This window comes from Apis laboriosa, unplaced genomic scaffold (genome assembly GCF_014066325.1).
Source record: "Apis laboriosa isolate Shangri-la unplaced genomic scaffold, ASM1406632v1 scaffold34_cov151, whole genome shotgun sequence".
NCBI lineage: Eukaryota > Metazoa > Arthropoda > Insecta > Hymenoptera > Apidae > Apis > Apis laboriosa.
The window spans coordinates 6,320,245-6,346,992 of NW_025222928.1; the positions used below are offsets into that span (position 1 = coordinate 6,320,245).

Here is a 26,748-nt window from a genome sequence, read left to right on the forward strand (position 1 = left end):
AAAAAAAAAAAAAAAAAAAAAAAAAAAATACTCGAAAACGGAATTAAAAGTCCGTTCAAACAAAATTGAAATACGTTTTCAAAAGAGCAGTGAATACCCGCGATTATTTTATTTTATTGAAACATTAATCGGGAATCATTCTGATCCATCATTTTTCATCGTAGGACAAGCGGAGAGCGCATTGGAGAAATTGAAAACCGAATACGTGTGCGGTTGGCTGTCAGAGGTGATGAAAACTCACTACGAGGTCTTCATTTCCTGCCTTCTTCCTCATCCAGCGGACTACGTCCGCGTAGGAGGTCACTGGTGCGATCTATGATACGAAGATAATTTTAATTTAATTTAATAAGAACTTAAACGATCTTGTTAATATTTATGATGATCATGAATATTGTTAATATTCGCGATTAAGGGAGACACTTGCCTCGAGGACGTCGCATCTGAAGGACGGGTTGAATCGTCTGTTCTGCTTGGTTCCTTACGAGGTGATCACCCCAGACGTTTGGGACTACGTGATGCCACACTGGATGGAGGCGATGGTGAACGACGTGCCCGAGTACGAGCTTCACGAGTTAAAAATGATTTTATGGTGAGCGAAAACACTTCTTTTCACGAATCCTTTCATATTATATTCCTCTTATTCTTCCTGCTTTCTGAATTTTGGAAAGATCAATTTCAAAAATTCAAAACCTTTTTTTTCTCGAATTCATAATTTCGTTAATCATAATTCTCGTTAAATTTCACTTTTAAAAATTCATCTTCGAATCCTCGAAATGTTTAATGGTTGTTATTTTTTCTCAGCAAAATATTAGACAGAGACATGAGTCCTCTGGGGTTCGACGCTAAGAAGATGTACAATTTCGTGGCGAAACGGTTCGTCAACACTTGCGCCAAGGTTCAAGAGCAAGCTCTGAATTGGCTGCAAACGTTGACTATGCTGGAGATCAGCATCCCCCTCTGTCAACTGTTCTCCATGTTCAGCGATGGGGTGGCCGTGATGGGCGCCATGAACTCGACAGAGTCCGAGCAGAAGCCCAGCAAAGGGACCAAGAAGGAGGATGACGAGGGAAACGCCATATGTAACTTCGAGTTTCTCAAACCTTGCCATTTTCTGCGACGACGATATCTATTCATTTCTTTTTTTTTTTTTTTTTTTCATTCATTTGCAGGTTCCGTGGTCGAAAACGAATCGGGGAAATCGACGCCATTGTCCGACGACGTGGTCCCGACACCGAGGCACATGGAATTCACCACGAATGCCGAACTCAATCTGTCTTGTTGCATTCTCATGCTAGATATATTGTTGAAACAGGTGAAAAATTCTAAGATATCTCTGTGAGGCGAATAAGATTAATATTCGTTCCATCGAGTGACGGAAAATATGGAGAAATTATTAAAGATGGAGTTGCAGAACGTGGACAAGCACACAGGGATCGGTACGTGGGTATGCAAGGACGCGTGTCGTCTGATGAAGTCGATTCTCGCCTCGAATTGGAACAACTGTCACGTGTGCGGCACGAACAGCGAGTGCACCTATTGCGAGTCGAGCGTGATCTGGCATCAGTTGTGCCTGCAGCTTGTCACCTACATGGCACCGGAAAATCCCGCTTATCCGCCCGACGTGAGTCAGCAAATTTTCTTCCTTCATACTTTCTTATTCGCTGTTTAAAATTAAGAAGAATTAAAATCTGTTTTAATCGAATCGATCGAAATCATTCCTCGATTAACTAATCCTAGAGAATTTGTAATTTGAATTCTTGTCGAATTTCCATCTTTTAAAAATCATCTCGAGTGAAAAAAAATTTTTCTTCTCGAAATCGCTCAGAAAATCGTGGACGAGTCGGCGGAAGAACACGGGCGGAAAAGTCCAGAGGCATCGAGGAAAGGTGACTCGAAATCCGACGTGGTGATCAGTATGCCTGTACCGGAAATGCATTCGGTCGGTGGAGTTCTTGCCCACATGCCTCAGGTACACCCCATCGAAAAGAAAAAAAAAAAAAAAAAAAAAAATCTATCGTTATTATCGCTGACAAATTTGATATTGTTCTAATTTATACACCAACTCGTCATCACACCTGCCTTTTAAGAGACACAGCGTCTTTCTTTCTATCCCCTCTCTGTGTGCGAAACACTTTACGCAACAACAAAAAAAAAACGCAGCATGCTGTTCGTCTGTATATAAAAAAAAAAAAAAAAAAAAAAAAAAACAATACTGTGTGTGTGCGCGCGCCTCTCTCTGTCTTTCTTCTTCCACTGCGAAAAATGGCGTTTCGTGAACCATTTAACACGGTAGGCTAATCTATGTGGCCGGAGGTAGCTATTTTGATCGTTTATATCAGTTCTTCGAACAGATCATGACAGCCACAGTAGAGACAGTTTCGGAGCAGCTGGACCTCGCGGCTATCATGCCCACCGAGAAGGTTATGTCCGCTTTTGCACGTGCCGTCACCCTTTCCGAGACTGACGTAGGTAAGAATGAAATTCGAACGAAATTCGATGTTTCTTAACTTGATAACGAGAGAAAAAAAAAAAAAACAAGGGTTCGAAAATTAATTCAAATTATCCTAGAAAAAAAATCAATAATTTTCCAAATCGGAATGGATCCGTTATCACAATCGATCTCGCATTTATCGACCGAGTCGGAGACATGTCTGATCGAATACGGATCTATTCTACTTCGGTCTACGAAAGAAAGAAACGAATTTCAATTCAAATATTTCGTCCTTCTATATTCGATTATTTATTTATTTTCCAATGTTAATAATATCTGTCTCTATGGATATTATCGTTAAATTGTTCGTGACGAATGGAAATTTCTTTTTCGCAGCGACAGCGACCGTGAGCGTTGCCAAACCAAGAATAATAGGAGAGAATGACGAGCCATTAAATCTGAGTCCGGAAAACGAGACGGATGATTTCTGGCACACCTCTGTTGGAAAGTTTCGATTCAATATCGAGGATCTTCCCGAACAATTGCAGTATATTCATAAACTTTTGAAGGTTGGGAACAGATTTAGAATAGAATTGATTTTGAAATGGTTGGAAATTTTTAAATCGAGAGATTAAATTCTTTCCTCTCCGACAGGAGATCATGACGATCGACAAGCCCGACATACTCTACTACATGCTCCAATGTTTAAACGTGATGTGCCTTTACGGCGATGCTTTCAACATGGCGGTGAAGGATCATCAAGGATTCTTCATATGGTGTCAAGAAAATTTATTGATAAAAAAGTAAGAATTTAATTACTCTCATTTCTCCAATGCCAATAAATCCTCTACTCACAATATTTTACATACCTTGCAGGTGAATAGAAATTTCAGGTATTCTTTATAATTCTCCATGACGAATATATACTTCTATTTTAAAAATTATAAGTAAATTTTTCAGAATTCAAAATTGTTTCTTCTTTACCTCTACAGCCTATGGGAACTTTTAAACGGCGAGCATTCTCACATAGCCCACGTCACAGTGCCATTGTTGCTCCACTGCGTGACTTTGCCTTGTGGAATAGATACCTTCTGGCGTCTGATACAGGAAGAGTTCCACAATTCTGATTGGCGTATTCGTTTCGTGGCAGGTATGAGAAAGAGCTCAACAATCTGATACAATTCATTTTCTGAAACATCGATCGACAATTTGTGACAGTGGAAAGAGTTACACTGATCGCAAGATTCATGGATTCTACTCCTCTGAGGAACGTCATCAGCCTCCAAGCTGCTCTAGCAAACGCATTCTGCTATCTAATCGCAAGTATGGACGACATAAATGTGTACGTTGCTCAAAGAGCCACGTTGTACCTTGGTACCATCCACGATACAGCTATGAGAGTAAGATTTATATGCAATTAGTTGTATTCGTTCAAATGATTTACGAATATAATTCAAATTCTTGTAGTCCCTGATCCTCTGCTTGGAAACCCAATTCGATTCAGTGATAGTCGACCGGCCGATGGTTCTCCAATCGCTGTACCAGTTGCACAACAGTCTCAGTGATAGACATATTTTGACTTGGGAGTTTTTCCTCAATCGTTTCGACGCCCTCTTCCTCGAGGCGCAAATTAATTTGGAAAGATCTGGGGATATACCCTATCTACGCGGTCAGTTTTAAATTCTGACGAGTAGACTGCAGATTTTTATTCGCTAAAAATAAAATTTTTATGAATTAAAAAGAAGTGGAGCTTGTATAAAAATTTACTGAATATCTTACATATTCAAAAATGTTATGTATTCCTTACATAGATTTTCGTACAGAGAATATCTGCATAAATATCTGCAGTCTATTAATTAATAATTTTCATGATATTTATTTATCGAAGGATCGACCCGTAGATCTCAGAAATACGGATTTGAACAGCGAAATCTTCATGAAGAAGTTGCACAGAGCGCAGGAGGCGCTGTCTCAGTCGGAAGGAAGCGGAACTAACTCCATAAAGACGTTGAGCGCGAGTTTCGGCACGAAATGGCCGTACAAACGCACCATGTCGGCGCCAGCGTCGATGATTCCTCGCCAGGACACTAAACAAGGTAAATCACGCGATTCGTGAAAAATTCGTGGATATATCGTGATTCATTCCATAGTTTACTTTTTATAGTCAGAAATTCCTATATCGTTGATCACGAGTGTCAACGTTGAATCACGAGAGTTTGAAAGATAAGTCAGACTTGAAGATACGAATCCGAATGCTCCTTTTGCCCTTACTAAAGTCAGATTAGATACAAAAGTCAGATAGACTGTAGACTCATCAGAGAATAATATTAGAATCATAGAAGCCTAGGAATTATTTATTATTTAATTTGGGTCAAAGAGTGAAACGAAGTATATATAATAATAAAACAAAAACTGGGTAATTATTAGAGATCAAACCATGCATCTAGAGTGATGAAAGGAAGAATTTTTCGATCTAATAATAAATATACGTTCAATTTTGAACAAATATTGGACGCCTATTAATAAGCAATTTGCCATGCGCTTTATTACAATTAAAGCTAACAGGTTTCTTAATTTCGTTGCAAGGAATTTCATTGCTAAAAAACAAATCAATATAGATCACATATCTATCCAACAAAAATTTCTTCTGCTGGATTAATTTGCAATTCCTAAAAATTCCGCTACCAAGAACGAATCCCTTACTCTTTGAAAGAATCCATGACCGCGATCAATCTCGCGCCGTTGACTTAGCTCCGGTTCGCAGAAAATCTAGTCGATCGTACATCGTCTAAACCACTCGCTGTTTACACGCGTTTCTCAATTGTGTTCCAACCGTGTCGAACCCGCGCAGAAAAGGAGAAGGTGTACAGCCGGCAATACTCGGCGCCTATCCTGAAGCGCAAGAGCTCCAGATTCGGACTGGGTCAGTTGCTGGGGTCCACCCCACCTAATAACAGTATACCAGGTAGAGTAGCGTTGCTGATGCTAGCCTTAGACGTGGCCGTTTATCCTCTGTGTTATTCTATGTTCTACATATATACACACACATAAACATATATACATGCAAACATATACCCACCTATTTACCCATCTGTGTACACGCGAAACGCGATAATGTTCGATGTGGAAACCTGTGTGGTAAGTTTGATGGTTCATTAACCTCCTTGTTGACCGACGAGTTCGCTTAGTTTTCTTTTTGCGCTGTGACCCAAAAGGTTAACGGGATTAACATCACCGATAAAATTTCTTTGCATTGCGATGAAAAATTCGATTACACTGGAAAAAAAAAATCGATTTGGCTTTGATTTCGCTTAGGCATTGCGCTGTGGAGCTATTTATATGATTGGTTTGAGGATGATGGAAGTTTAAACAATTGAGAAAATTTTTAGAATAAATTTTCTTTCCTCCGTTGTTTTGAGCATTGTTTGTTGTAGGATCGATCAGATTTTCGTATAAATTTTCCTCGAGAATTTTCTTTTTTTTTTTGTAGAAATTTGTGTAGTTTTTCCGATATTTTGTTGTTTGTAGATTGAAAAGATTGGTATCCCTTCCTTTAGATCGTGAAAATAGATTCCTTTGTTCTAGTTGAATGTTTGTAGATAATTTCCTGGTAATAATAGATTTTGAATTTGAAAAATTCATAAACAGTGTAGATTTTATCATAATTATTTTTATGCATGATTGTAGATAATAAAAAATTCTATGATAATATTAATACGCAAGCAAGGATGGTAAACATTTTTTTTGAAACTTGGTCATTCAATTTTTATCCGATTCGATTAACTTAAAAACAATATTTATTATCAACCGAACGTTACAGATGGTCACGTTCATTCGTTAAACATGGTGGACGAAACTAGCGCGTTACCAGGATACACTCACAAAATTGTAGACTTGGAAGAAGCTGATAAAGAGACCATGCACTTGTTGGTTTTTCTTTTGATGCAATTTCTTTCCAGACAGGACCAGGTGAATAAATTATTTTCCCTTCTAATTTTTATTCACTCAACATTTCTTCGTAAAAAATAATATTGTCCAGGCTTATCCAACGGACGAGAAACCTCTATCAAAAACGCAAGGAATCGTTTTACGTCATTTGTACCTTCTACTAGGCTACAACCAAACTGAACGCATTTTTCATACTTCGCCGCAACGATTAAGGTGTCAAATGTTAATAATAAATCACCAATTATCAACAGAATGAACAATTTAGAATCAAAATAATTCTGTTTAGAGTTTCTCCTGTATTCAACGTTTTTATCGCGAATCTTCCTCAACTTCTGGATCAGAATCATGTAATGGGATGGATGATGACGCCTCCAGTTCTGGCCATACTTCAACACTGTCCCTGTCCTCCGCAAGGTGTGCCTCCTTCCGATCATCAAACACCCACGTACAGTTTATGGTATCTCGAACCGCATAATAGACGCTCTTGGTTAATGTCTCTTCTCGTTATACTGTATAAGGTAAAGTAGACACCTTTTCAAATATTTTTCCATCCTTTTTTTTCTTAATTCAAGAAAATGAATTAACTTTTTTTATATACGTAGTGCCAGTACGGCCAGCAACCATGGTGTAACCAGTTGCAAGTGTTGATCAAGATTGTGTTGAACACTTTAGATACGCAGCACCATCAATGCAAAAGAATTCCAGCTACCGTGGTGATGAGCGCTCCATCCAGATCACGTGGTACATTGCCGTTAACTTTTAATATATTATTTTAAAATATAAAAACATTAAGACGGATATCACACTTAACAACACTTAACACACTAACAATTAAATTTCAGACGTATCGCAACCGTCTTTAGGCGTGGATCACGAACTGATGGCAATGGGAGATATGAACGCCGAGAGTCCTCCAATGAGAACTCCTATAGTGTCAGTGCACCAAAGAAGTCCAGGACCAACGCATAGTCAGATGGAAACTCATTGGGAAGAGAGCACACCTACTTGTCGTTACATGAACAAACACTCCAGGTTATTTGATCTATACATTGTTCTTAGAAACACTGCATCCTAGTCGATAACATAGATTCCTGGGAAGATAGAGCATTAGGCTAGTCCAGCTTGGAATGTTTCACATTGACGCGTTTTGCACTCTATATTGACCCTTCTACCTTCATATTTTTTCATATCTTTGGAATAATTATGTTCTTTAGAATAAACAATGAGTAAGTTGTAAAGTTACTAGAAACTTTATTTCACTAGTAGCCTTACCATCTCAAATCTTCACAACCATAACTCAAGGACTAGAGGAACGAAGATATATATATATATATCGATACTTTTACTATTTCCTCGTTTTCTTATTAAAAACGAAATAGCAATGATAAAATTGCAAAATCAAAATTTATTAGAATCGCGAAGTAGAAAATTTTTTTCTTTAACCAGATAGCAAAAGTAGTCAATTCTAGGATATAGTATTACCTAGAATGCCTTGAGAATATACAATCCAGGACCCAGTGAGAGAGTTACATCATGACACACCTGTGCCTGTGCTTACACCAGTAGCTGCTTGTTACAATTTCCGCTATTGTGAATGCTCTGCAAAGCTACTCGATCAATGCGGATGATACGGAGTCCGAGCTGGCTGCAATACCCGAGAGCCCAAAATCTGACAGCACCTTGCATGGCAGCAGTGGTGGATCGCTCGGCGAACTGGAGGAAACACCAACCGCTGTCACGAGAAGTATTTCGCTACACGGATCTAGAATCACGACCGATATTTTGACGAAAACGGATTGGAACAATCAGAATGTTATCAAGAAGTCGGAAGGAATCAGCAGACCTACTTGGTTTCTTGGAAGCGAAGAGGAATCTCATCAGGTAATTAAAAAATTGATTGGAAAGAAAAAGTCTAATTTCTTTCTAAATTTAAAGTCTAATTTCTTTCTAAATTAAATAATTGAATGTAATTATGGACGAGAGTTGTTTTGTTTATATTTAAGTTTTATCTTTAAAGTGAATTTCAAAAAGGAAACTCTCGTAAATTGATTTATTTTTTGTAATAAATATTGTGTTGAGAATGAACTTTATTTTTGGATAATCATTTTTAACGTATTTTCCTCTTGCAATTTTTTAAAAACAACTCTTGAATATATATTTGCATTTTAACAGCAAAGCTCTCGAAAAGTTTTCGCTATCGAGAGTTATTTTTTACTGCGTCCAAAGAAACAATCTATTAACAAAAATAACTTTTGATAATAATTCTCGAGAGTTTCACTCTCATATTTATTCTCTTATTCATAGCTCCACGAGCAATATCCATCGCGAAATATCTCGTTCACGACGTCGTGCGAACGATATTGTGTCGTAAAATATCTTATGATTTAAAAATTAATTTTCTATTATTTTCTTGGGATAGAGTACGAAGACTGGACCTCAAAAGAAGTGGAGTGTGCACGAAGGAGTAAAGATGATGGTGACGAGCACTTTGTTAACTGGTCAAGCAGATCTACAGAGATACACTTCAAGAATCGAGAAAGTGACGGAAAGGGCGGAGAAAGGGATTTTGGATAAAGCGATCCCAGAGAAACCAGCGACAGAGAAAGCTGCTCAAGAAAGGAACGTCACTGTACAAATAGCTTTTAATGGAGACATTGCCTCCTCGAAACCTTTTGGATTATCCACTGCTCTTGCGACTACTTTACCTGCCCAAGTTCAAAAGTAATCATAATTTTTCGTTATATCACGCATACGATGAAATAATTATTTTTAACATAGACAAATATAATTACAGATACGATTTTTCGAAGGAAAAGATGCCTCCAGCAGGCTCCAGTAATTCAGATTCACCGAATTCTAAGCAATTGGGTCGTCAGAAGCGTATAGAGCAGACAGTGACCATAGCCTCGCCTGTGTCACCAGGTCAAGTGGTTACTGTGACGAGCAGCGACCAATCGAGTTCTCCAGCGGTGAGCTCGATCTCGTCTCAGATCACGAGCACGGATAATGGGCAGCATCCGAGCTGGAACGAGCCTCCTCATCCTCTAACTGCACCGACTGTCGAGAGACTTTTGCCAATTGGCACCACGATTCGTCCGGCTGGTAAATATTTGTATTTGAAAAAAGCGATAGATACTTTTTATCAATTTATCGATAATTTCATAGGTCCAAGACCAGCTCAGAGAATTCTGCGTTGCGAAGACACTTACGGATCGCCTGAATCACCATTGTCCAAAATGGACGTGTTAACAGTCAGTGAGTACTCTTCAAAATATTTCAAAATTAATAAAATCTTTGTATTAATTATATTAATTTTCAGGTTCCTCGTTCGATCAAGATAGCGAAACGTGTATATCTAGCGATATAACGAGTCCTCGAAGTATTTCGCAGCTGGAGTTTCCATTGCCTGAACGATTGTTACCAGTTGGCCCTCACAGAGACTTCACCGGCCTCGTCGAGCACGTTCGTCAAGTACTTGGTGTCCGAGAGATCGAAGGTAATATTATTCTCATCATAAAAAAAAAACTAACTAAAATTTTTTCCCTAACAACGATATCTTCTTACATCTGATTCCATCAGATTCCAACAAATACAATAACGGAAATAGCGGGAAAACTGATGGACAAGCACCGATAAAACAAGATAGCACAACATCTGAGAACATGGTAATTTGTAGATCTTTCCTCATCGTCTTAAGAACAAAATAACAGAGTTCGATTTCTCAGTCAGCGTCTCTAGTTCCAACATCGAACGAGATACAATCGAGCAGATCGACGAGTCCAAGGAGATTGATCAAGCAGGTAGCTCTGGAATCGCCGCCTCCAGCGATAGAGTCCTCGGATTATCCCGTTCGAGCATTCGATCCCGATCGAAGAGGCAGAGCAAAGGATCACGTTCGTATTCAACGAGACAAGCGAAGGGATAGTCAGATCACTGGCCACGATGGTCCATTAACCAGGCGTGCAGAATCCTGGTAAATTTCACTGGAATATCTCATCAGAATTGCTGGACGAGCACGGTACATCCCCTCTAACATTAAAAATGGTTCATTTCAAACCAATTTCTAGGAGGAGAATACATAACATTAATCATATTGTCACTATGTTGGACGAAAACACGCAATCAAACTTCTGCCAAAACTGTTAATAACAATTTCAAAATTAAATTGACCAAATCCTTTTAACCGTTATTGCGTTGTAGTATAAATATGATTTTTTGCGTTCCTATTTTTTAATGTATTAAATTGTATCTTTGTTTATATAATATATATAATAGTAAGATAATGACGTCATATATTTGAGGAATTAAATCACGGTAGAAGGGTAATGTGAAACCGTATTCATCTGGCAACTCTCGCATATAATTTCTTTGAAAATTCAACACGATCCATTATGATTCTCTATCTATCCATAGGTCTGGTCCTCAATTACAGCCTAATTTCGATATCGCCTCGCAACAGGCCTATCACGCTGATTTCAACTTGAAGCAAAGCTTATTTCGCATTGGAGACGATTGTATTTATGAAAGGTAGCAATTCGATATATTAATAAATGTATATTTTCGAATTGAATTGAATTTTTTGTAATTTATTGTAGGTGTTCAGAGTGTGGAACGATAAAGGAGGAATATTCAGATGAGGAACTTGGTCTGTGTATTATCAACCTGGGGACGTTCATTCATCGTGAACCATCCTTGGCAGCCCCGCTTTTGCCAGAAATCTTACGTGTTGTTACAAAGTCTCGAATTTTATTTCATCTATTTTTAATTGTTTTTTTGCAACAATATAATAAGAATATTCGTTCACAGAGTGGCACTTAATGCGATGTACCCTTGGCAAAGCGAGACCAACATGCATTTACCTGGTGGCGCAATCAGCGTGGCTCATCAATTCCTCCGATGCGTACTTCATCAATTGGCGCCTAATGGTGTCTTCTTACAAATGTTCCAAACGCATTTAAATGGTACAATGATTTTAGATTTTAATTCTTTTATGAAACGCATTTATTTGAAGGATCTATTTATCTTTCAGAATCTACGAGAATGCAATTCTTTAAAAGTGTCACTCAGGCTCTAGTCGACTTCAATGAATTGAATCCAATAGCACCTTTGCAATTATTGCTCGAGGTATTTTTATGCGAATTTTAGATATTTTATTAAAATTATAACGAACACAATTTATATCAAAAAAATTAAATTTCCGCAAATTTCAAAAAGAAAAATTTCTTCAATAAATCAAGATCAAGAATAATTTCTATATATAAATATACATCTTTCAGTATTTAAGTAACCTTAATAACTTCGAATTTCAGAATCTAAATACTCAAATCACTATCTCATGATACAAATAATTCATAAATCAATCTTTCATTATAACATATATAAACATATTTATTAATAAATTCTAAATTTCAGGCTCTAAACGCGAAAAAATCTCTGCCAATGGAACGCCTCCCGATAATACTATTCAACATAGCCTGTTATCTGGATTGCTTGCCCCTGGAAACGGGCTTGAGCCCAGGTGCAACAACCTGGAGCGGTCTTCTCGCGCAATTCGATGGCCTATTTCGCAGACTAGTGTTGATGCTCTCGTCCATCGAGGATACCACTCCATTATTAAGGATCATGATTTCTTTATTGAAGGTCCCGGGCATCCAATTGAAGGTCAGTTATTCGCCGCTCGTAAATAACCTGTCGTTCACGATCATTATCGTTGTGGAGTGATCGTAGTCGTTACAGGAACCACGTAAACGGAGAATTTATTCCTCCTGAGCTGGCCGGAGCAGTGATCGAGAATTCTCGATGACTAAGAGATCGTTCGATGCTCGTTCGTAAATTTGATCTACGACAGTTTTTTAACGAATTTCTGATTTCTTTGTTGATCTAATTTAAATCTCTATTTTTATTTTAAAATTTAATATATATATAAATAATATAAAATATAAAAAAAAATATAAAAAAATATAAATATAAAATATATATAAATAAATAAAAACATTAATTTTTAGATGTTGTATCAATTATGTATGTATTATGTTATGATATTTGTAATTATAATTTTGTTAAATTTATTATAAATGTTTAATAGAGCATGCTGGATCCCTTTGCCAAGGTGTTAAGTTACGCCATTCAGAATTCCACCATAAAATACAATTATCTGACAGACCTGTGCTATCTTTGTCATCGAGGTTTCATCAAAGACAGGGACAAACATTTTTTCGGAAGAACCATCGTATTCGAGCTGATTCAAGCGATTAAATTCAAGACCACGATACCAGATTCCAATTTTCTTTTACTCTTGCATTTTGTGCTTCAGGTAAGCAGATATATCGTTCAAAAATTTGTGAAGTGGACAAACTTGTGCTTCGTATATTTAGGATATCGGAGGCTCGTTACCTAACACGATCGCGTTGGAGAATATCCAAACAGACATATCACCGATATACAATACGAACGCTTCCGAATCTCTGAAGAATCAACTGTCGGACGTGCTCGATTTCTTGGCAGATTTTCACACTTTGAGTAAAGTAAAGGTAATAAAATATCCGATACTATAATATATAATAAGATTAATAATTCATGTCTACGACAAATAATATAAATTTTCTAATAATGTAGAGCTATAGCAAGGGAATGCAGGCTGGCCTGAACGAGGATACTTTAGGTGGTATCCTAAAATGTGGTCTCGCGCAATTTGTAGCTCTAGAAATCACCAGAGGCAACAATAGAGAGAACAGAGCTGTGGCTCGCTATCTTCCTTGGCTCTACAGCGCTCCTTCTATGATACAACAAGGGTAATTATGTTTGATGATGATATTCAATGCAGAAAAAAAATCAAAAGTTTTAAAAAATATTGAAATTAATGTCATTTCCAGAGCTCGAGAATATGTGGACTGTATAGGTCATATCAGATTACTATCATGGTTGCTGTTAGGCTCCCTTACGCACACTTCGATGTACGCTGGCAATAACACTCATAACAACCATGGCCAGTCGATCCCATCTGCACAACCAATACCGCAAGAAGTATCTTGTCATGTCGCGGATCATGTGCAAGTTATATTTTCCGGGTTCCCGGAACAATCTAAAGCATCAGTCTTACACATGTCCTCATTATTCCATGCTTTCATATTGTGTCAGGTATGTATATATATTTATCAAATACTTGAATCCGTAATTCGTAAGCATTATTGTTCATATTTAGCTATGGACGATGTATTTGGAAGAATTATCAAAGAATCCATCGAATAACGAAGGCCATATTACAATGAACATTTTGTTGGAATTCTGGGGCAAGATAACGCCTTGTATATTACAATTAGTTGAATACTCGAAAGTCGTAAGTGAAGAAATCATGGAAATATTAAAAAATATGATTTTTTTGTTTCTTAAATAAAAATTTGATTTTATAGTTAGCCGAAATGGTCAATTTGCATTTCTTAAGCTTACTCGAAGCTCTTCTAGAATGTGGATCTATTTTATTAAGTAAATTATTACCTCTTTGGAGTCCCATTCTATATTCGCATCATGTTCAGGTAAGACAAGTTATTAAAACGATTTGTTTTTTTTCTTAACAATTTTTTTTCATGACGATATTGATAATATTGATTTTTTATGAAAAATTTATTTATAATTAGTTACCAGGACATTTGCAAGTTCGTTTACAAAATTGTCGAGATTTTCCACCCAACAAAATGTCTGAACATTTTGCTTCGTCTCGGCGAGAATCTAATGCGACACTTTTACGATGGCTGCATCGACTACAATTCAAAATGGGGCAAATAGAAATGCAATCTTCTACAGCCACACAATTTTATTCTATTTAAAAAGATAGAAATTGAAGAAAACAAATAATTATCTAGTTGAACAGACGTGTATTTTATAAAATATATTTAAGAAGATATTGGATTGTATTTTAGACAAATGTTGCATTATATACATTGCAATATTAATTTGTTAATTGTTATTAAATATATTTATTATTTTAAATATATAATAATATTTTGAAATTTCCCAATTATTTTTATGTTTGTTTGTCCTAGAAATTTTAATTTTCATGATGTAAAACATAAAAACTCTAGCAGATGGAATTTTGCACGCGTTACATTCACGTTATCATGAAATACGTAATTTTATTCGATCCAACGCGATAAAAACATTTGCAATAAAAGGCGTGCGATTAATTTCGATAAGACCATTAGTCATCATGCACATATTATGTACGAGGAATTTGAGTAACTTGCATAATGAGATTTATAGGGAATTTATTCGGTAACTGAATCTAGTAATATTTAATTCTAGTGAATAGTTTCTCCTATTTCTGAATAATGTAAACAACTTTCAACAATTCGACTATAAATTCAATTGATTTTTCAGTAAAAAATATAATATTAATCGAATTTTTCATTTAATCATCTACATACGATTTGTCCAGTTAAAAATTATTTGGGGAATACTTTCGATAAAAGTATCTTATTCTTATAATTTGTTATTAATATGCTTGTTTTATACATTTTATATAATCGAATTATTCGTTATCAAATTCTTAATATTGTTTTTAATTCTCGTCTTAAATAAAAAAATCTACCATTTTATTCACTCTCATGTCAAGGACACTTACTTTAGGAACTGTATATCGCAGTTTTGTAACTAGCATTAATGACGTGAAAAACGAGGTTAGAAATGCTTTCGATTTATTAAATGTGAAAAATTATACATTTCTCATGCTCAACAGAGTGGAATGTATAAAGTACATGTATGTACATGTATTTCAATTAAAAGTAAAAGTATCGTGGAATGTAAACTACTTTGGTGTTCGATTGTAGATATTTGATTTTCTCTACTAGTCTCAATAAAAGTGCATCGTTACTATATTGTTTTATATTCTATTTATCGTTTTTTCATTATTAAATTGATAGATTCCATATAATTTTTTAGAAAAACTTTTTAAAAATTAACTCGGCGAATACATAAAAGATTTGATTTTAATAAAGTTGGTTTAATTTTGTGTCTATCTTTTTTCAGTCAAACGTATTATTAAAATGCCGTTTAAATTCCATTTGAAAAAAAGTCGGCAATATAACGTGGTTTCCAAAAATCAGTATGTAATCTGCGTAGAATTATTGGATACCACTTCCATAGAATGCACATTGAGTATTGATAGCCTTGGTCAAGAATGTTTAGACAATATAACTCAACGTTTAGGTCTAGGACAACCTGAATTCTTTGGCCTAAGATACATTTCTCGGCATGATTCTCCATCTCCAAGATGGGTTGACATGGATAAACCATTAAAAAAACAATTGGAAAAAGAAGCCAAAAATTTCAGTTTATATTTGAGAGTTATGTATTATGTCACAGATGTGCAACTCATTCAAGATGAAATGACAAGGTATGTCTTTGATTTTTATATTTCTTAATTATAAATATTTATATTGTAAATATTATTTTTAGGTATCATTATTATCTTCAACTGAAAAGTGATATTTTAGAAGGTAGAATTCAATGCAATTCTAGACAAGCAACACTTTTAGCAAGCTATTCGATGCAAGCAGAATTTGGTAACTATGATGCAGAACGACATACTATGGAATGCTTGCAGCAATGTACATTATTTCCTAAAGTAATTAAGGAAATTTACAAAAGAATAATTAAATTTTTTCTATTTATTTCTAATATTATTTCATTGCTCAGGATGTTATTCAAGCAGATCCTGGAGGTCAAGATTCTCTTTTACACACTGCTGTATGTCAATATAAAAATCTAATGGGTGTTACTCAAGCTGCAGCTGAAGAACTATACATTTCTATCGTTATGCAATTAGAAGGATATGGAAATGAAACATTCTCTACTAAAGTATTCATACTAATTTTACAATTTATGCATTTTTTGACATAAGAATATTAAAAAATAAATTTTTATAGGACAATGGTAACAATGAAGTGATATTAGGAATTTCTATCAATGGAATTATGATTGTATATCCTAACACACAAACAACACAATTCTACAGGTATTTATATCATAGAATATTTTACAAACATTAAATATGAAATATAATCAAAATAATAATAAATAATAATAAAATAATAATAATTAAAATATGAAATATAATCAAAACTTATAATAGGTGGAAAGATATAAGCAATGTGATTAATCACAAAAAGACATTTAGAATAGAATGCCAAGCGGAAGGCGAAGAGCCAAAGCAATTCATATTTACCGAATCACGTAATGCAAAATATGTGTGGCGTTTGTGTATAGCACAACATACATTTTATATGCAACATCAAGAATCTCGACCAATAGAGAGATCGACTAATGGTTATTTCGTAAGTACTATTTCATTCATGCTCGATATTATGCCAAGAACATATTCAAATAAAAATTTTGCATCATATTTTAGGACAGCGATACAAACGATTCAGGAGACCATGCTGTATCAGTAAATTTGGATAATAGAAATACAGAAGGTCACACAAGATGGACTAGTTACAATGATCTTTCGACATCACCCTATCCCGTTGTATCGTCAACGGACATTAATAATTTACGTGCCTTACTTCCGTCATACAGACCAGCACCTGATTACGAAACTGCAGTTCAAATGAAATACAATAATGGAGGAAATCCACCTCAGCCTTACTATGCTAATCAATCTACAATTGTGGGAGCAGATATTTCGTGCCTTCTTGGTAACGTGGTTAATCGAAGTAGATATTAAAATTAGGAAAAATAAAATCTATTATCAGATGTTGTATCTGATGAGAAACGTAATCGTTCCGCGTATGATAAATATTTCTAAGGAACAGTATTTTCTAATAATTATGTACACACATACACACACACCTTTGCGAGGAGCAATAGGAAATTCTATAGAGATTAATGGTAAAGACTGACACGCACAAATTCACAAACTATTCGTTCTTTTACTCTATATAATACTTATAAGTAATACAAGTAAAAATTAGATAACTGCACGAGACGATATACGGGGATATCCGCTGTCCATTTACTACTGATCGAGAAATTACTCGTATCACACTATAAGACAAATTATTTGTTTTGATTCTTAACTCTCTATTGTTTTTACTCATTGTTCTTTTCTTCGGTAAAATACAAAAACAACTCCGAGCTTTAATCGAACAATATTGAATTAAGAATCAATTCTATTTTAGATCTCGATTTTCGAATAATTATCCAACTTTTATTTTCAAACTTATATAACATTTCAATATATCACGAGAAACGAAGCTCGAAAACTCCATTATTATACAAAGAAATAATTTTCCTGATTGTATCAATTTTTAATATTGTAAACAATATGATTTATATTATATGCTATTGTATAGTTAATGTTGTATAAGAGCTAGATCATGTTATGTTGTAAATAGATGGTAATTATCTTTTTCCATTAAAATGTTAATAAAATAAAATATATTTATTGTTATAACAAAAATAAAATTTGTTCATTAGTGGTTGAATTTAACCAACTTTATCTTAACACACATCCAATAAAATAAATTACATATAAATTATATAAAAATGTGAACAAATATGAACAAAATATACTTTAATCCATTGTGACCAAATTATTTTTAATGTTTAATATAGGATTAGAATAGAATATTCTAGGAATAAAATAATTATCACTTTTTACACTATCAAATTAAATATAGTCCCAATAGATTATTGACAATTATATACTTACATAGTATAACAGTAAATAATTTCTTCATTCAGTCTTTTCATTAAGTTCACTTTCATCAGCATTATTAATAGCATCCAACAAAGATACAGGATCAGGTTTGTTTGCAGTGGCAAAAACTTTAAAACCAGCATCAAGTAATGCTTGTCTAGTCACAGGTCCAATAGCAACTGCTTTTATATTGTTTAGATCATAAGACTTTTTTTTCAATAATGTTACTATGTATTCTACTGTAGATGGACTAAAAAATATGAAGATTTTGGGCACATTGTCCATGAATTTTAATAGATCATGTTCTAAAGTTTTACTAGCCAAAGTTTTATAAACAACTATTTTATGAATTTTAATGTCATTTTCATTAAGAGTCTTTTCTATTGTCTCGCGTCCAATTTCACTACAAGGATAAAGTAAAGGTTTTGACTTTTTTGCAATCGAGGCCACTAACAATTCTGCTAATTCTTTGGCATTACCAGCCTCTTTACCAAAGCAGTTCTCTGAACCTAAGTGACTTTTAGCAAAAGACTCTGTTGCTGGTCCTACACAATACACTGGCAAAGTTTTCCAGGGAAGTAGAATATCAGGATCTTCTTTTGCAGAAAGTTCAATTGCCTCTGCAGCACGACGACTTGTCAGGACAAGTCCTGTGAATATATTGTTTGAAAAATGAAAAAAATTTGAATTTAAAAAGAATTAAATTTACTTATAATGTTATTACCATAGTATGAAGATGATGATAAAAAACATGTCCTCAATTCCGAAATATTTACGAATTCAAAGCGCAAAGTAGGCAAACAATCGCACAAATAACCTGCCGTTTTCAAGGTTTTTACGTATGCCTCTTGCGAATCATTTTTCTCCGATAAACCACGACATAAAACAACTTTTTCGTAACGTAATGCCATATTCGCGAATTTTCCTTTCGTTATATATGAAAAGGAAATTACCGCACACCCGGCATACCGGATATTTGAACGAAAATAAACACCCGCGATTTTATATATTACTAGAAACGGATGTTTGTAACTATTTCACATATCGATAGATATCGAATAATATTAATTCACGAAGAAATATAATAATTTGTTGAAAATATTCAACACAAATTACAAATAAAAAACGCGGTAAAGTAGTAATTCAAATATCGGATTCAAAAACAGCAATAGCAAATTCAGATTTCGATCAAATATGGAAACTGTCTCTAGCGCATAAATGCAAAGCAATTAGACAAGGAAAGCAAAATAATGAGAGAAGGACAGAGATATGATAAAAACATTCAAATTAGCGCCATCTCCAGAGTGTCGCAAATGAAACTCATAAGAAAGGATAGAAAAAAAGTAGGAAAAGGATAGAAATAAAATAAGAATTAACTATCAGCGCCATCTCTAGAGTTCCAAAGACATTACTTTAATAGAAAAAAGAATTATGTTTCTAGGAACATTCGAGAGATGGCGCTAATTTTTAATTCTTGTTCTACTTTATCCTATTTTTAAGAAATCTTTAGTACTCAAGAGATGGCACTAACGATTAATTCTTAGTTTATCTCCATCTTTCTCCCACTATTTTCTATCCTTTTTTTAAAAGTTTTGTTTGCGGCACTCTGGAGATGGCGCTGATTTCAATATTTTATATATAATTTATCTTATATTATTATCTTATATTATATATTATTATATTATATTATCTTATATTATTTTATATATAATTTATCTTATCTCTGTCCTTCTTCTAGTATTTGTTCTCTCTATCTATGTTCGTTCTTAGCACATGGCTGTATACGAGATCTCGAATGTCAATTAAATACACTTTTATCGTTTCAAAATTACAATGTGCACTAAATTCTTGATAAATTAACTTTTCTATTCTATCAAAAAGTTTATATATATTTGTATATATTTTAAATATAAATTCTTCTATATACAGTTTAAAAAAGTATCGTCAGTGAACGTGTTCTCTACGTATTCTCCAAAAAGAAAAATAATGAAGGAAACACAGAATCGAGTTTGATTTCATTGTCACTTTTATTGAAACACTCTTTAGGGTATACAAGCTATTCTAGATAAGCATTAAGGAAAGTATAAAAAAAAAAAAAGAAAACATTGAACAACTGCTTACGAAATCACAAAGTGGATGTCTGTTCTTATTATCGATAAAACGTATCATTCGAACAGGTGCATTCGAAGGCACAACGATCCTCGACCCTTACGCATCGAGTATTTCGCCATGAAAACACGAACAATATAATGAAAATCGACGCACCATCTCAGTATCGTCGTAATGAAACATCATTTCACATTGGTCAAGCACAACGTGAAAACATGGACAATGATACATCCAATGCCCTATAAAAAAAAAAAAAACTAACCTTAAAGAAGAAAGAACGCAAAGTAAAGGAGGACAGAGATATGGGATAAGTTGTAATATAGGGATATTTATGCGATGAATTGGTAGCATCGCAATCTGTTCTCCTGGCAAAATCTCGGCGAACGTCGACATACGAAATATTCATTCTTTATCCACGAACAATTATAACGCACAGAGTTCCATCGTAAAGGGGACCGAGTGCCTTCTTACTCGTATTCATTACGCAAAATAGAATGTTTATCATGAGAATCCAAAATCTACATCTTCTTAACATTATATATAACTAGGGAAACTTATGTTACAGAGAACTGTAAGAAATATTATCGACATACGGATTAAAACGTATTCTTATCGTAAAATTAACTCTCATATCATCATTTGAATCGAACTCTTCGGTTCTACTTTGCTCCGTTGCTCTAAAATCGAAGAGGCAATGGTCTTGGCGGTATATTTAAATCGTATAAATGTATCTCTTTTCTCGCTTGATTTTCTTTTAGATTCACGAACTCCATTATTATTACTATTCTTTCAAACGATGTTTGTAACTACATTCGCATTGTTTATTTATAGTTTCGCTGATTATTTATCGCTCGCAAAATTTCATCGACGGGAAAAAAAGGATAAAAGCGAAACGGAGTTTTTTGAAAAGAATATAGAAGAGAAACATTGTAAAACTTCAGCTAATCTATCATACGCTTAAAACCTACTTAAATAATAATCACAAAAGACCAAAGTCCAGAGCGTCTTGGGTCTGGCCAGGACTGTTAACCGACAGGTCTCGATACCTGATTTCCGATAAAGAGTTCGTTAAGCAGTTCTTTTGCGCAATTGTCGGATGTCACAGGCCTTTGACGATTTCGTTTAGAGTACTGGACGCAGTATAATGCAAGTACGTACCGACTAACAACAGATCGTAGAACAAATCCATTGCACATTCGAATTTTTACTCGGTTATCGACCGAGGTTAAAAAATGAAAGTCAAAAGAATAATTTCTTAATATTTCATCGGTCTCTGTGAATAACAAGTAGAATGTTCGCCGAACTTCAAGACGTAGCTGTGACAAACGATCGGTAATTTGTCAACTTCTCGAAAGGCGAATATTCATCAGAAAGAAGCCTCCTTTCAACGAAGAAAGGAAAAAAAAAAAAAAAAAAAAAGAAACGATGAATTCGTTACATCTGTGTCCAGTGTGTCGACGATTATCGTCACGGAATATAATCACTTCCGGTACCGGAAACCATCGCGATGAAAAAAAAAAAAAATAACAAACAAAAAAGAGATAAAGAAATAAATGCCTAGCAATTAACTCGAAGATACTCCGATAGTAAAATATTATGCAACTTACATACTTAATTGGCCTTAAACGTAAAATAGTAAAGTATAAAGATATGACTTAAGTACAACCACAAGAAGTTGGTCATTATTATGGCATTTATAATCCTTAACTACGCTTCCTATTAGATTAACTAACGGCGCGTGTTAGCACGTATCTCTCTGCTAATGATTGTGTCGGATGATTTTTCCCCGCTATCCGAGTATCGCTTCCAGAATCGATATCATATTTTCTACCGCTTACTATTTTTTTTTTTTTTTTTTTTTTTTTTTATCAGAAGCGATTTCATTAAATCATCCCTCGTACATTGGTTTCATCGATCGATGGACCATTTTGAATTTGCTCGTTCATTTTCTTTGTTTCGAAAATAACGCTGCTCTCGTTATCTTGTATGAATTTTCTTCCAGTTTTTCGTGATCCATTAGAAACATGCTCCGAGTATTTCGAAGCTTATAAAAAAAAAAAAAGGATTTAAAGATCATTCGTGCAAAATTTTCTTTTTCGTCGTCTTTCATTTCGTTTACTTTTAATTAATTTGATCAAGCTAGAAAAACTCGGATCTTTTTCATGGATCACGAATTGTGAGCGTTGTCTTCCGACTTCCACTTTCGATTCCTTCGAGTAACTTCATCCAGCAAGCGTCGTCTTCAAGTTGAATCCAAAGTTTCGATCGTGGAAAGTGTCGCAGTGTCCTATAGCGACTCCTCTTCCTCCTTCCTCGTTTCTAACGATCTCTCGCGATCCAATGCGAAAATTGGATATTTCGAAAGGTCAGATTTTTCGATTGGTGGTCGCAATGGCTGCAATGGATTAAAAAGAAGAAGAAAAAAAAAAAAAAAGGAGGACAAATGGTGGGATCTTCGACGGATCCTAGATCCGTCCCTCCCTCCTTGCTTGAGCTACGAGTTTTTGATTAATCGAAGACATCTCGGAGATCCTCGACGCCCCATCCGGACCGCTCTTTGCCTTCTTTAATCCTTCGTCGGTTCGAATCTGAAATCGAAAATCGTTCGTATGATTAATTATACATACATATATATCTCTTCTTCGAAACATCGATTAAAAAACGATATATACATATGTATCCTTAATATATCTCGTTCCACGACACAGAAGAAAAAAAAATAGATCTCGGCAAAAAAAAGAGATTAAATATAATCGAAGAAATAAATATAAAATAACAATGACAAGATATAAAAGTAAAAAAAAAAAAAAAATTCTGTTCCATCCTCTCCTCAAATCTAAAAACCAGTTCAAATCTCAGATCTTCCTTCCAACCACTTCTCAAGCTCGTTTGCCACTTTCCTTCCGCTGCATCGAAGCAAGGAATCGTGTCAGGTTAGATCGGCAAAGAGCCGTGTCCAAGAGCATGAAGATCTCGGCTACCACCTCGCGCCGGTTTCTCGTGATAATCGGGGAAAAGGAGAACGATTCTTGGCGGTCGAACGAGCAGCCCCGATAATCGACCCTCCGAGCGTACCAATAATTTGACGTAATTTAATAAACGCGACCCTCGCGTTCGTCGTACGTGCGCCGGGTCGCGCGACTATCATTACCGACAGTTTGATCGTATCTGGCCAGTGCGTAATGACGATGCACCTAGTCCACGCCAGGCCGGTGTTCACCAGTGCACGATCATCGGTCATGCAAATTGCCGATGGAGAGAATCTCGCGGCCTGCCCTCCGCGATACCGTCCATACTTGCGCGATTCCACTCCTTCACGTGGGAAACAATGTATTCCTGGGGAATTTCTAGATGGCGTATTCGCAGATGGCGCTGATTCCCCGGCCGTTGAAAATGAAGGTTAATAAACGGGGGGGGCGCTAATATATTTCACAGTTGAATGTATCGAGAGTTGTTATAATAATTTTAGGGGCCCGATAACTGAGGGTGTAAAATATATTTTGAGAGTGAAATTGTCGACGAGCGAAGATGAGTGGATCCCGAGAGTTGGTAAAATAATTCTGGGAAATTCTGGGAGATAACGATGAGAATATATTAAAGGGAGTTAAAAGTTGTTTCGCTAAGGAGAACGGGTTTCTTCGAAGGAATATTAAAGTAATTCTACAGGTTGATAACTGAAAGGTGCAAAGGGGAGGAATATGTTCGAGGAATAAAACTCTGGAAAGTTTGTTTTCACTATCGAAATATCTCGGTATGGCGAATCTTTTCTCATCCTATTCGAACCGAGTATTGCGGTTAAGTAGATTCGTGTAAATTTTTATTTTGTTCAAACTCGGTTTCTTTAATCGATCCTTAAGAGAGGATACTCGAACTTTCTCGAATTTTCGATTCTGACGTTCATATTGTGCCGCCACTCGTTCATATTGCCGCGCACCAATCGGCTACCGCGATGGCCACAGGCCGACTCTCGTTCGTAATTTCCTTCGGTGCCATAATAAACGGCCAGACGGACACACCAACTATCCCTATACTACTCGCTCGTCCGCTCATATACACGCGTCGTGGAGATGCTTGTACTATGGTTTGCGGCGCTTTACGCTCCGTTTGAAATTCAATTGAAACATCAAGAATTTTAATGGCGGTCGTGGCGTTAAAACGATCGCTTTATTATCGACCGAGGATGACGATCGAATTAATAATGAATTACGACGATTCCTTTTTGCGAATGTGGATCGTTGTCGGAATGATTCATGCCGAGATGAGAAAGCCTAGGCGAAAAGAGATGAGAGATTCGTTCACGGTTATTATTCGAATTATTTATCCGATAACGAAGGAGAAGAAGAGCAAGTTACCGTACCGACTGTGCAATGTCTTTATTGACGCCGTTTTATAGAACTAGTAATTAAAATCTCTCGTTTATTGCCACGTAATACCAGAGGCGCAATAACGCGCCTTCAATAATAAACGGCAAATAACGCCTGCAGGCTTCCACTTATCCGAATCGACGTGAATTATTTCTAATGTGAAAATATCTAATGTGAAAATGTTTTTTATGTATAGGTTTAAAACGTTAACAAGAGAATAGATTAATGCACGCACTTGGAGTTTCGATTTTTCTCCTTGAATTTTCTTCGAATCGACCGATACCACAGCATCGCCCTCGCCATCGTCGTCGTTTCATTCTCGCCCATCGCCTCCAACGTCTCTCGGTTTCTAGAGACGAAGAATACACTGGGAAGAGTTACGAGCCTTCAGACTGATTATTAAGCCCCGAAGATTTAAAGCGCCGCTTTGTATACCTGGCTGGCGCGGCGAACGAAATTCATTTAGCGATCGAACAACTGCGACGAGCTCGACGTTTTAATCAATCAAACGGGTCAATAGCATCTCTCTCCCCCCCCCCTCGTCCTCCATCCTCCTCCATCTCTCGAATCTCCGTTATCTTCCATTCAACGAGGAATCATTCCGGTCTCGAAAGAAAAATAAAAATAAAATAAAATAAAATAAGATTGGTTTCGATACAAAGAGAGAGTGTACACGCTTCTCCACTTTTATTTTTCATGCTTCCTATATAACAAACAAGTTTCGTCAGTGGTTGTTGCAATTTAAACGAGCGAAGTTTAAACAACGTTTATCCTCGACAAACCGAGGCAATAAATCTTATCAGATGGAAACGATAGTACGCGATTTGATTGTCCACGAGAGGAGGGACTAATAGAGCGGTGTGCGTAGAAAAGAAGCAAGACAAAGGGATTCAAGGTCGCCGGTTCGCGAAACGGCAATTCGAACGAATCGATAAATCTTGCGGTGGCTGTATCGATGCCGCCCCTATGTACAATGTTGTCGGTTGCGGTATATTTGCAAATTATTTATCACTCGGGACGGTGCGCGGCAATTACAAGAGCCGAAGTTGAGGCACGATAACCGTGCGAAATTCATGCGGTCGAGGCCATCTTACCGTGGCTATTAATAATCGTAAACGATCATTAATTTTATGCTCGATGTTAAATCGAAACTGTCCATTTTTCTTTCGTCCTTTTTTCCCCCTTCTCGAAGGCGGACGAGAGGAGGATGGTTGAAACGTTATCGAGGACCCCATCGATGATTGTTCTAAATTTAAATTATATACCGATTGTCGATTTTTACGCGACGAAGAACAACTCGGTTTGAAAATATCGGGAATTTCTCTAAGTGAATTCTGTTCACGGTGTGAAGGATCCGCAAAGGGGATTCCAAGGAAAGTTTGAACTACAGTTCCAAGAATTTCTTTTCAACGGGATATTTTCGTCGAGAGTGAAAAGAAACCGAGTTTTGCAGCTTTCGCGGTCTTTTATTGCAAGAAGGTCACGACGTCGTGCGAATGACACGAGCTGCCGAGCGTGTGGTACGTTGGAACAAAAACCCTTCTGCGTCGTGCGTGCCCGCACAATGGACGTGCATACGTTTATTTTTTTTTTCTGCGACTATGTTGCTACCACGGCCTGTAACGAAAAGAAAATTACACCTTACGAGTTCGTCGAAAGGTAATTTGAAATTGGCACGAGTTTCAGAAACAATCATTAATTCCAATGTTCCAATATTTTCTTTCTTACGCCGCGTATCGCCCCTTACCGTAACGTGTAACGAAAAGAAAATTGTATCCTTGCTCTCGTTGTGCAAGAAAGAGAGTTAATTTAAGATTTGTGAAACAACAATTTCCAAAATAATTTAATTTCTAAATCGCAATTTATATGTATACAATTTTCTAATTTTTCGCGTGTATTTCAATACGAATTTTAAACAAATAATTTCCAAGAAGGTTTCTCGCATGTTAGAAGGGACGTTTGCTCAGTGCACGTGTACTTTTCGCAAAGGTCGGTGCCGCGAGCCGGCCATCCGTGTGCAGAGGTCACCGACCCGGACCCCTTTGCCGGCCCAGGATTCGCCAAGGGGGCCCAAGCCGGGCTAAACTTTCGGTAATGAACCCATTGTTGTACCTGCCACCGTTTATCATGCTGAAGACGCGCCAACCAAACTTCCTCCGTCCACAGAATCTCGCTGAATCAAGCCCTCTGGATTTACCTCG

The 26,748-nt window shown here is 36.1% G+C and overlaps 4 protein-coding genes across 18 annotated transcripts in view; 2 read left to right on the top strand and 2 right to left on the bottom strand.

Annotated features, from left to right (window-relative positions):
- The window catches only part of LOC122714970 (protein unc-79 homolog), a 22,769-nt gene extending 8,439 nt beyond the window's left edge, over positions 1–14,330 (top strand). For 3 of the 9 annotated variants that reach the window (XM_043936792.1, XM_043936795.1, XM_043936801.1), the window contains exons 10-47: positions 165–306; positions 413–589; positions 802–1,079; positions 1,170–1,312; positions 1,400–1,621; positions 1,826–1,969; positions 2,340–2,469; positions 2,828–3,000; positions 3,086–3,234; positions 3,424–3,581; positions 3,650–3,831; positions 3,899–4,100; positions 4,333–4,527; positions 5,283–5,396; positions 6,252–6,400; positions 6,471–6,592; positions 6,666–6,897; positions 6,982–7,120; positions 7,222–7,411; positions 7,987–8,260; positions 8,799–9,100; positions 9,174–9,481; positions 9,545–9,634; positions 9,699–9,875; positions 9,959–10,044; positions 10,105–10,352; positions 10,793–10,906; positions 10,975–11,115; positions 11,186–11,340; positions 11,409–11,503; positions 11,792–12,040; positions 12,465–12,692; positions 12,754–12,909; positions 12,995–13,170; positions 13,252–13,516; positions 13,581–13,715; positions 13,789–13,911; positions 14,014–14,330. In XM_043936792.1, the coding sequence (XP_043792727.1) occupies positions 165–306; positions 413–589; positions 802–1,079; positions 1,170–1,312; positions 1,400–1,621; positions 1,826–1,969; positions 2,340–2,469; positions 2,828–3,000; positions 3,086–3,234; positions 3,424–3,581; positions 3,650–3,831; positions 3,899–4,100; positions 4,333–4,527; positions 5,283–5,396; positions 6,252–6,400; positions 6,471–6,592; positions 6,666–6,897; positions 6,982–7,120; positions 7,222–7,411; positions 7,987–8,260; positions 8,799–9,100; positions 9,174–9,481; positions 9,545–9,634; positions 9,699–9,875; positions 9,959–10,044; positions 10,105–10,352; positions 10,793–10,906; positions 10,975–11,115; positions 11,186–11,340; positions 11,409–11,503; positions 11,792–12,040; positions 12,465–12,692; positions 12,754–12,909; positions 12,995–13,170; positions 13,252–13,516; positions 13,581–13,715; positions 13,789–13,911; positions 14,014–14,202 (6,752 nt within the window). In that variant the 3' untranslated portion in view covers positions 14,203–14,330. The remainder of the gene's footprint in view (positions 1–164; positions 307–412; positions 590–801; positions 1,080–1,169; positions 1,313–1,399; positions 1,622–1,825; positions 1,970–2,339; positions 2,470–2,827; positions 3,001–3,085; positions 3,235–3,423; positions 3,582–3,649; positions 3,832–3,898; positions 4,101–4,332; positions 4,528–5,282; positions 5,397–6,251; positions 6,401–6,470; positions 6,593–6,665; positions 6,898–6,981; positions 7,121–7,221; positions 7,412–7,986; positions 8,261–8,798; positions 9,101–9,173; positions 9,482–9,544; positions 9,635–9,698; positions 9,876–9,958; positions 10,045–10,104; positions 10,353–10,792; positions 10,907–10,974; positions 11,116–11,185; positions 11,341–11,408; positions 11,504–11,791; positions 12,041–12,464; positions 12,693–12,753; positions 12,910–12,994; positions 13,171–13,251; positions 13,517–13,580; positions 13,716–13,788; positions 13,912–14,013) is intronic. The other 6 variants (XM_043936797.1, XM_043936793.1, XM_043936794.1 and 3 more) reach the window with 6 other exon arrangements.
- Positions 1–19,262, bottom strand: part of LOC122714974 (uroporphyrinogen-III synthase) — a 42,066-nt gene extending 22,804 nt beyond the window's left edge. Inside the window, exons 1-3 of one of the 4 annotated variants that reach the window (XM_043936807.1) lie at positions 18,799–19,262; positions 18,087–18,724; positions 12,086–12,218 (exon numbers count right to left, since the gene is read on the bottom strand). In XM_043936807.1, the coding sequence (XP_043792742.1) occupies positions 18,111–18,724; positions 18,799–18,985 (801 nt within the window). In that variant the 5' untranslated portion in view covers positions 18,986–19,262 and the 3' untranslated portion in view covers positions 12,086–12,218; positions 18,087–18,110. Of the gene's footprint in view, positions 1–12,085; positions 12,219–17,985; positions 18,725–18,798 lie in introns of those variants that run through there. The other 3 variants (XR_006346748.1, XM_043936808.1, XM_043936806.1) reach the window with 3 other exon arrangements.
- Positions 14,608–17,839, top strand: LOC122714973 (tyrosine-protein phosphatase non-receptor type 14). 3 transcript variants are annotated; one of them, XM_043936805.1, is made up of 7 exons: positions 14,608–14,843; positions 15,401–15,767; positions 15,830–15,998; positions 16,070–16,231; positions 16,300–16,388; positions 16,506–16,707; positions 16,782–17,839. In XM_043936805.1, exons 2-7 carry the CDS (start codon positions 15,418–15,420, stop codon positions 17,097–17,099), a joined length of 1,290 nt encoding a protein of 429 aa, XP_043792740.1. In that variant the 5' UTR covers positions 14,608–14,843; positions 15,401–15,417; the 3' UTR covers positions 17,100–17,839. The 3 variants fall into 3 exon arrangements, with proteins under 3 accessions (XP_043792740.1, XP_043792738.1, XP_043792739.1); XM_043936803.1 differs by lacking the exon at positions 14,608–14,843 and adding an exon at positions 14,854–15,131; XM_043936804.1 differs by lacking the exon at positions 14,608–14,843 and adding an exon at positions 14,854–15,051.
- An 820-nt stretch (positions 19,263–20,082) lies between the features above and the next one.
- LOC122715368 (misshapen-like kinase 1) overlaps positions 20,083–26,748 on the bottom strand; it is a 194,818-nt gene continuing 188,152 nt past the window's right edge. For both annotated transcript variants that reach the window (XM_043937506.1, XM_043937505.1), the window contains one exon: positions 20,083–22,771. The gene's annotated coding sequence lies outside the window, so the exon portion shown is untranslated. The remainder of the gene's footprint in view (positions 22,772–26,748) is intronic.

Excerpts from the sequence above, each read along its gene's own strand:
- LOC122714973 (XM_043936805.1), top strand. The coding sequence starts at position 15,418 with ATGCCGTTTAAATTCCATTTGAAAAAAAGTCGGCAATATAACGTGGTT. Across the intron at positions 15,768-15,829 it reads ATTCAAGATGAAATGACAAG|GTATCATTATTATCTTCAAC; the intron begins GTATGTCTTTGA and ends TATTATTTTTAG. Across the intron at positions 16,708-16,781 it reads GATCGACTAATGGTTATTTC|GACAGCGATACAAACGATTC; the intron begins GTAAGTACTATT and ends ATCATATTTTAG.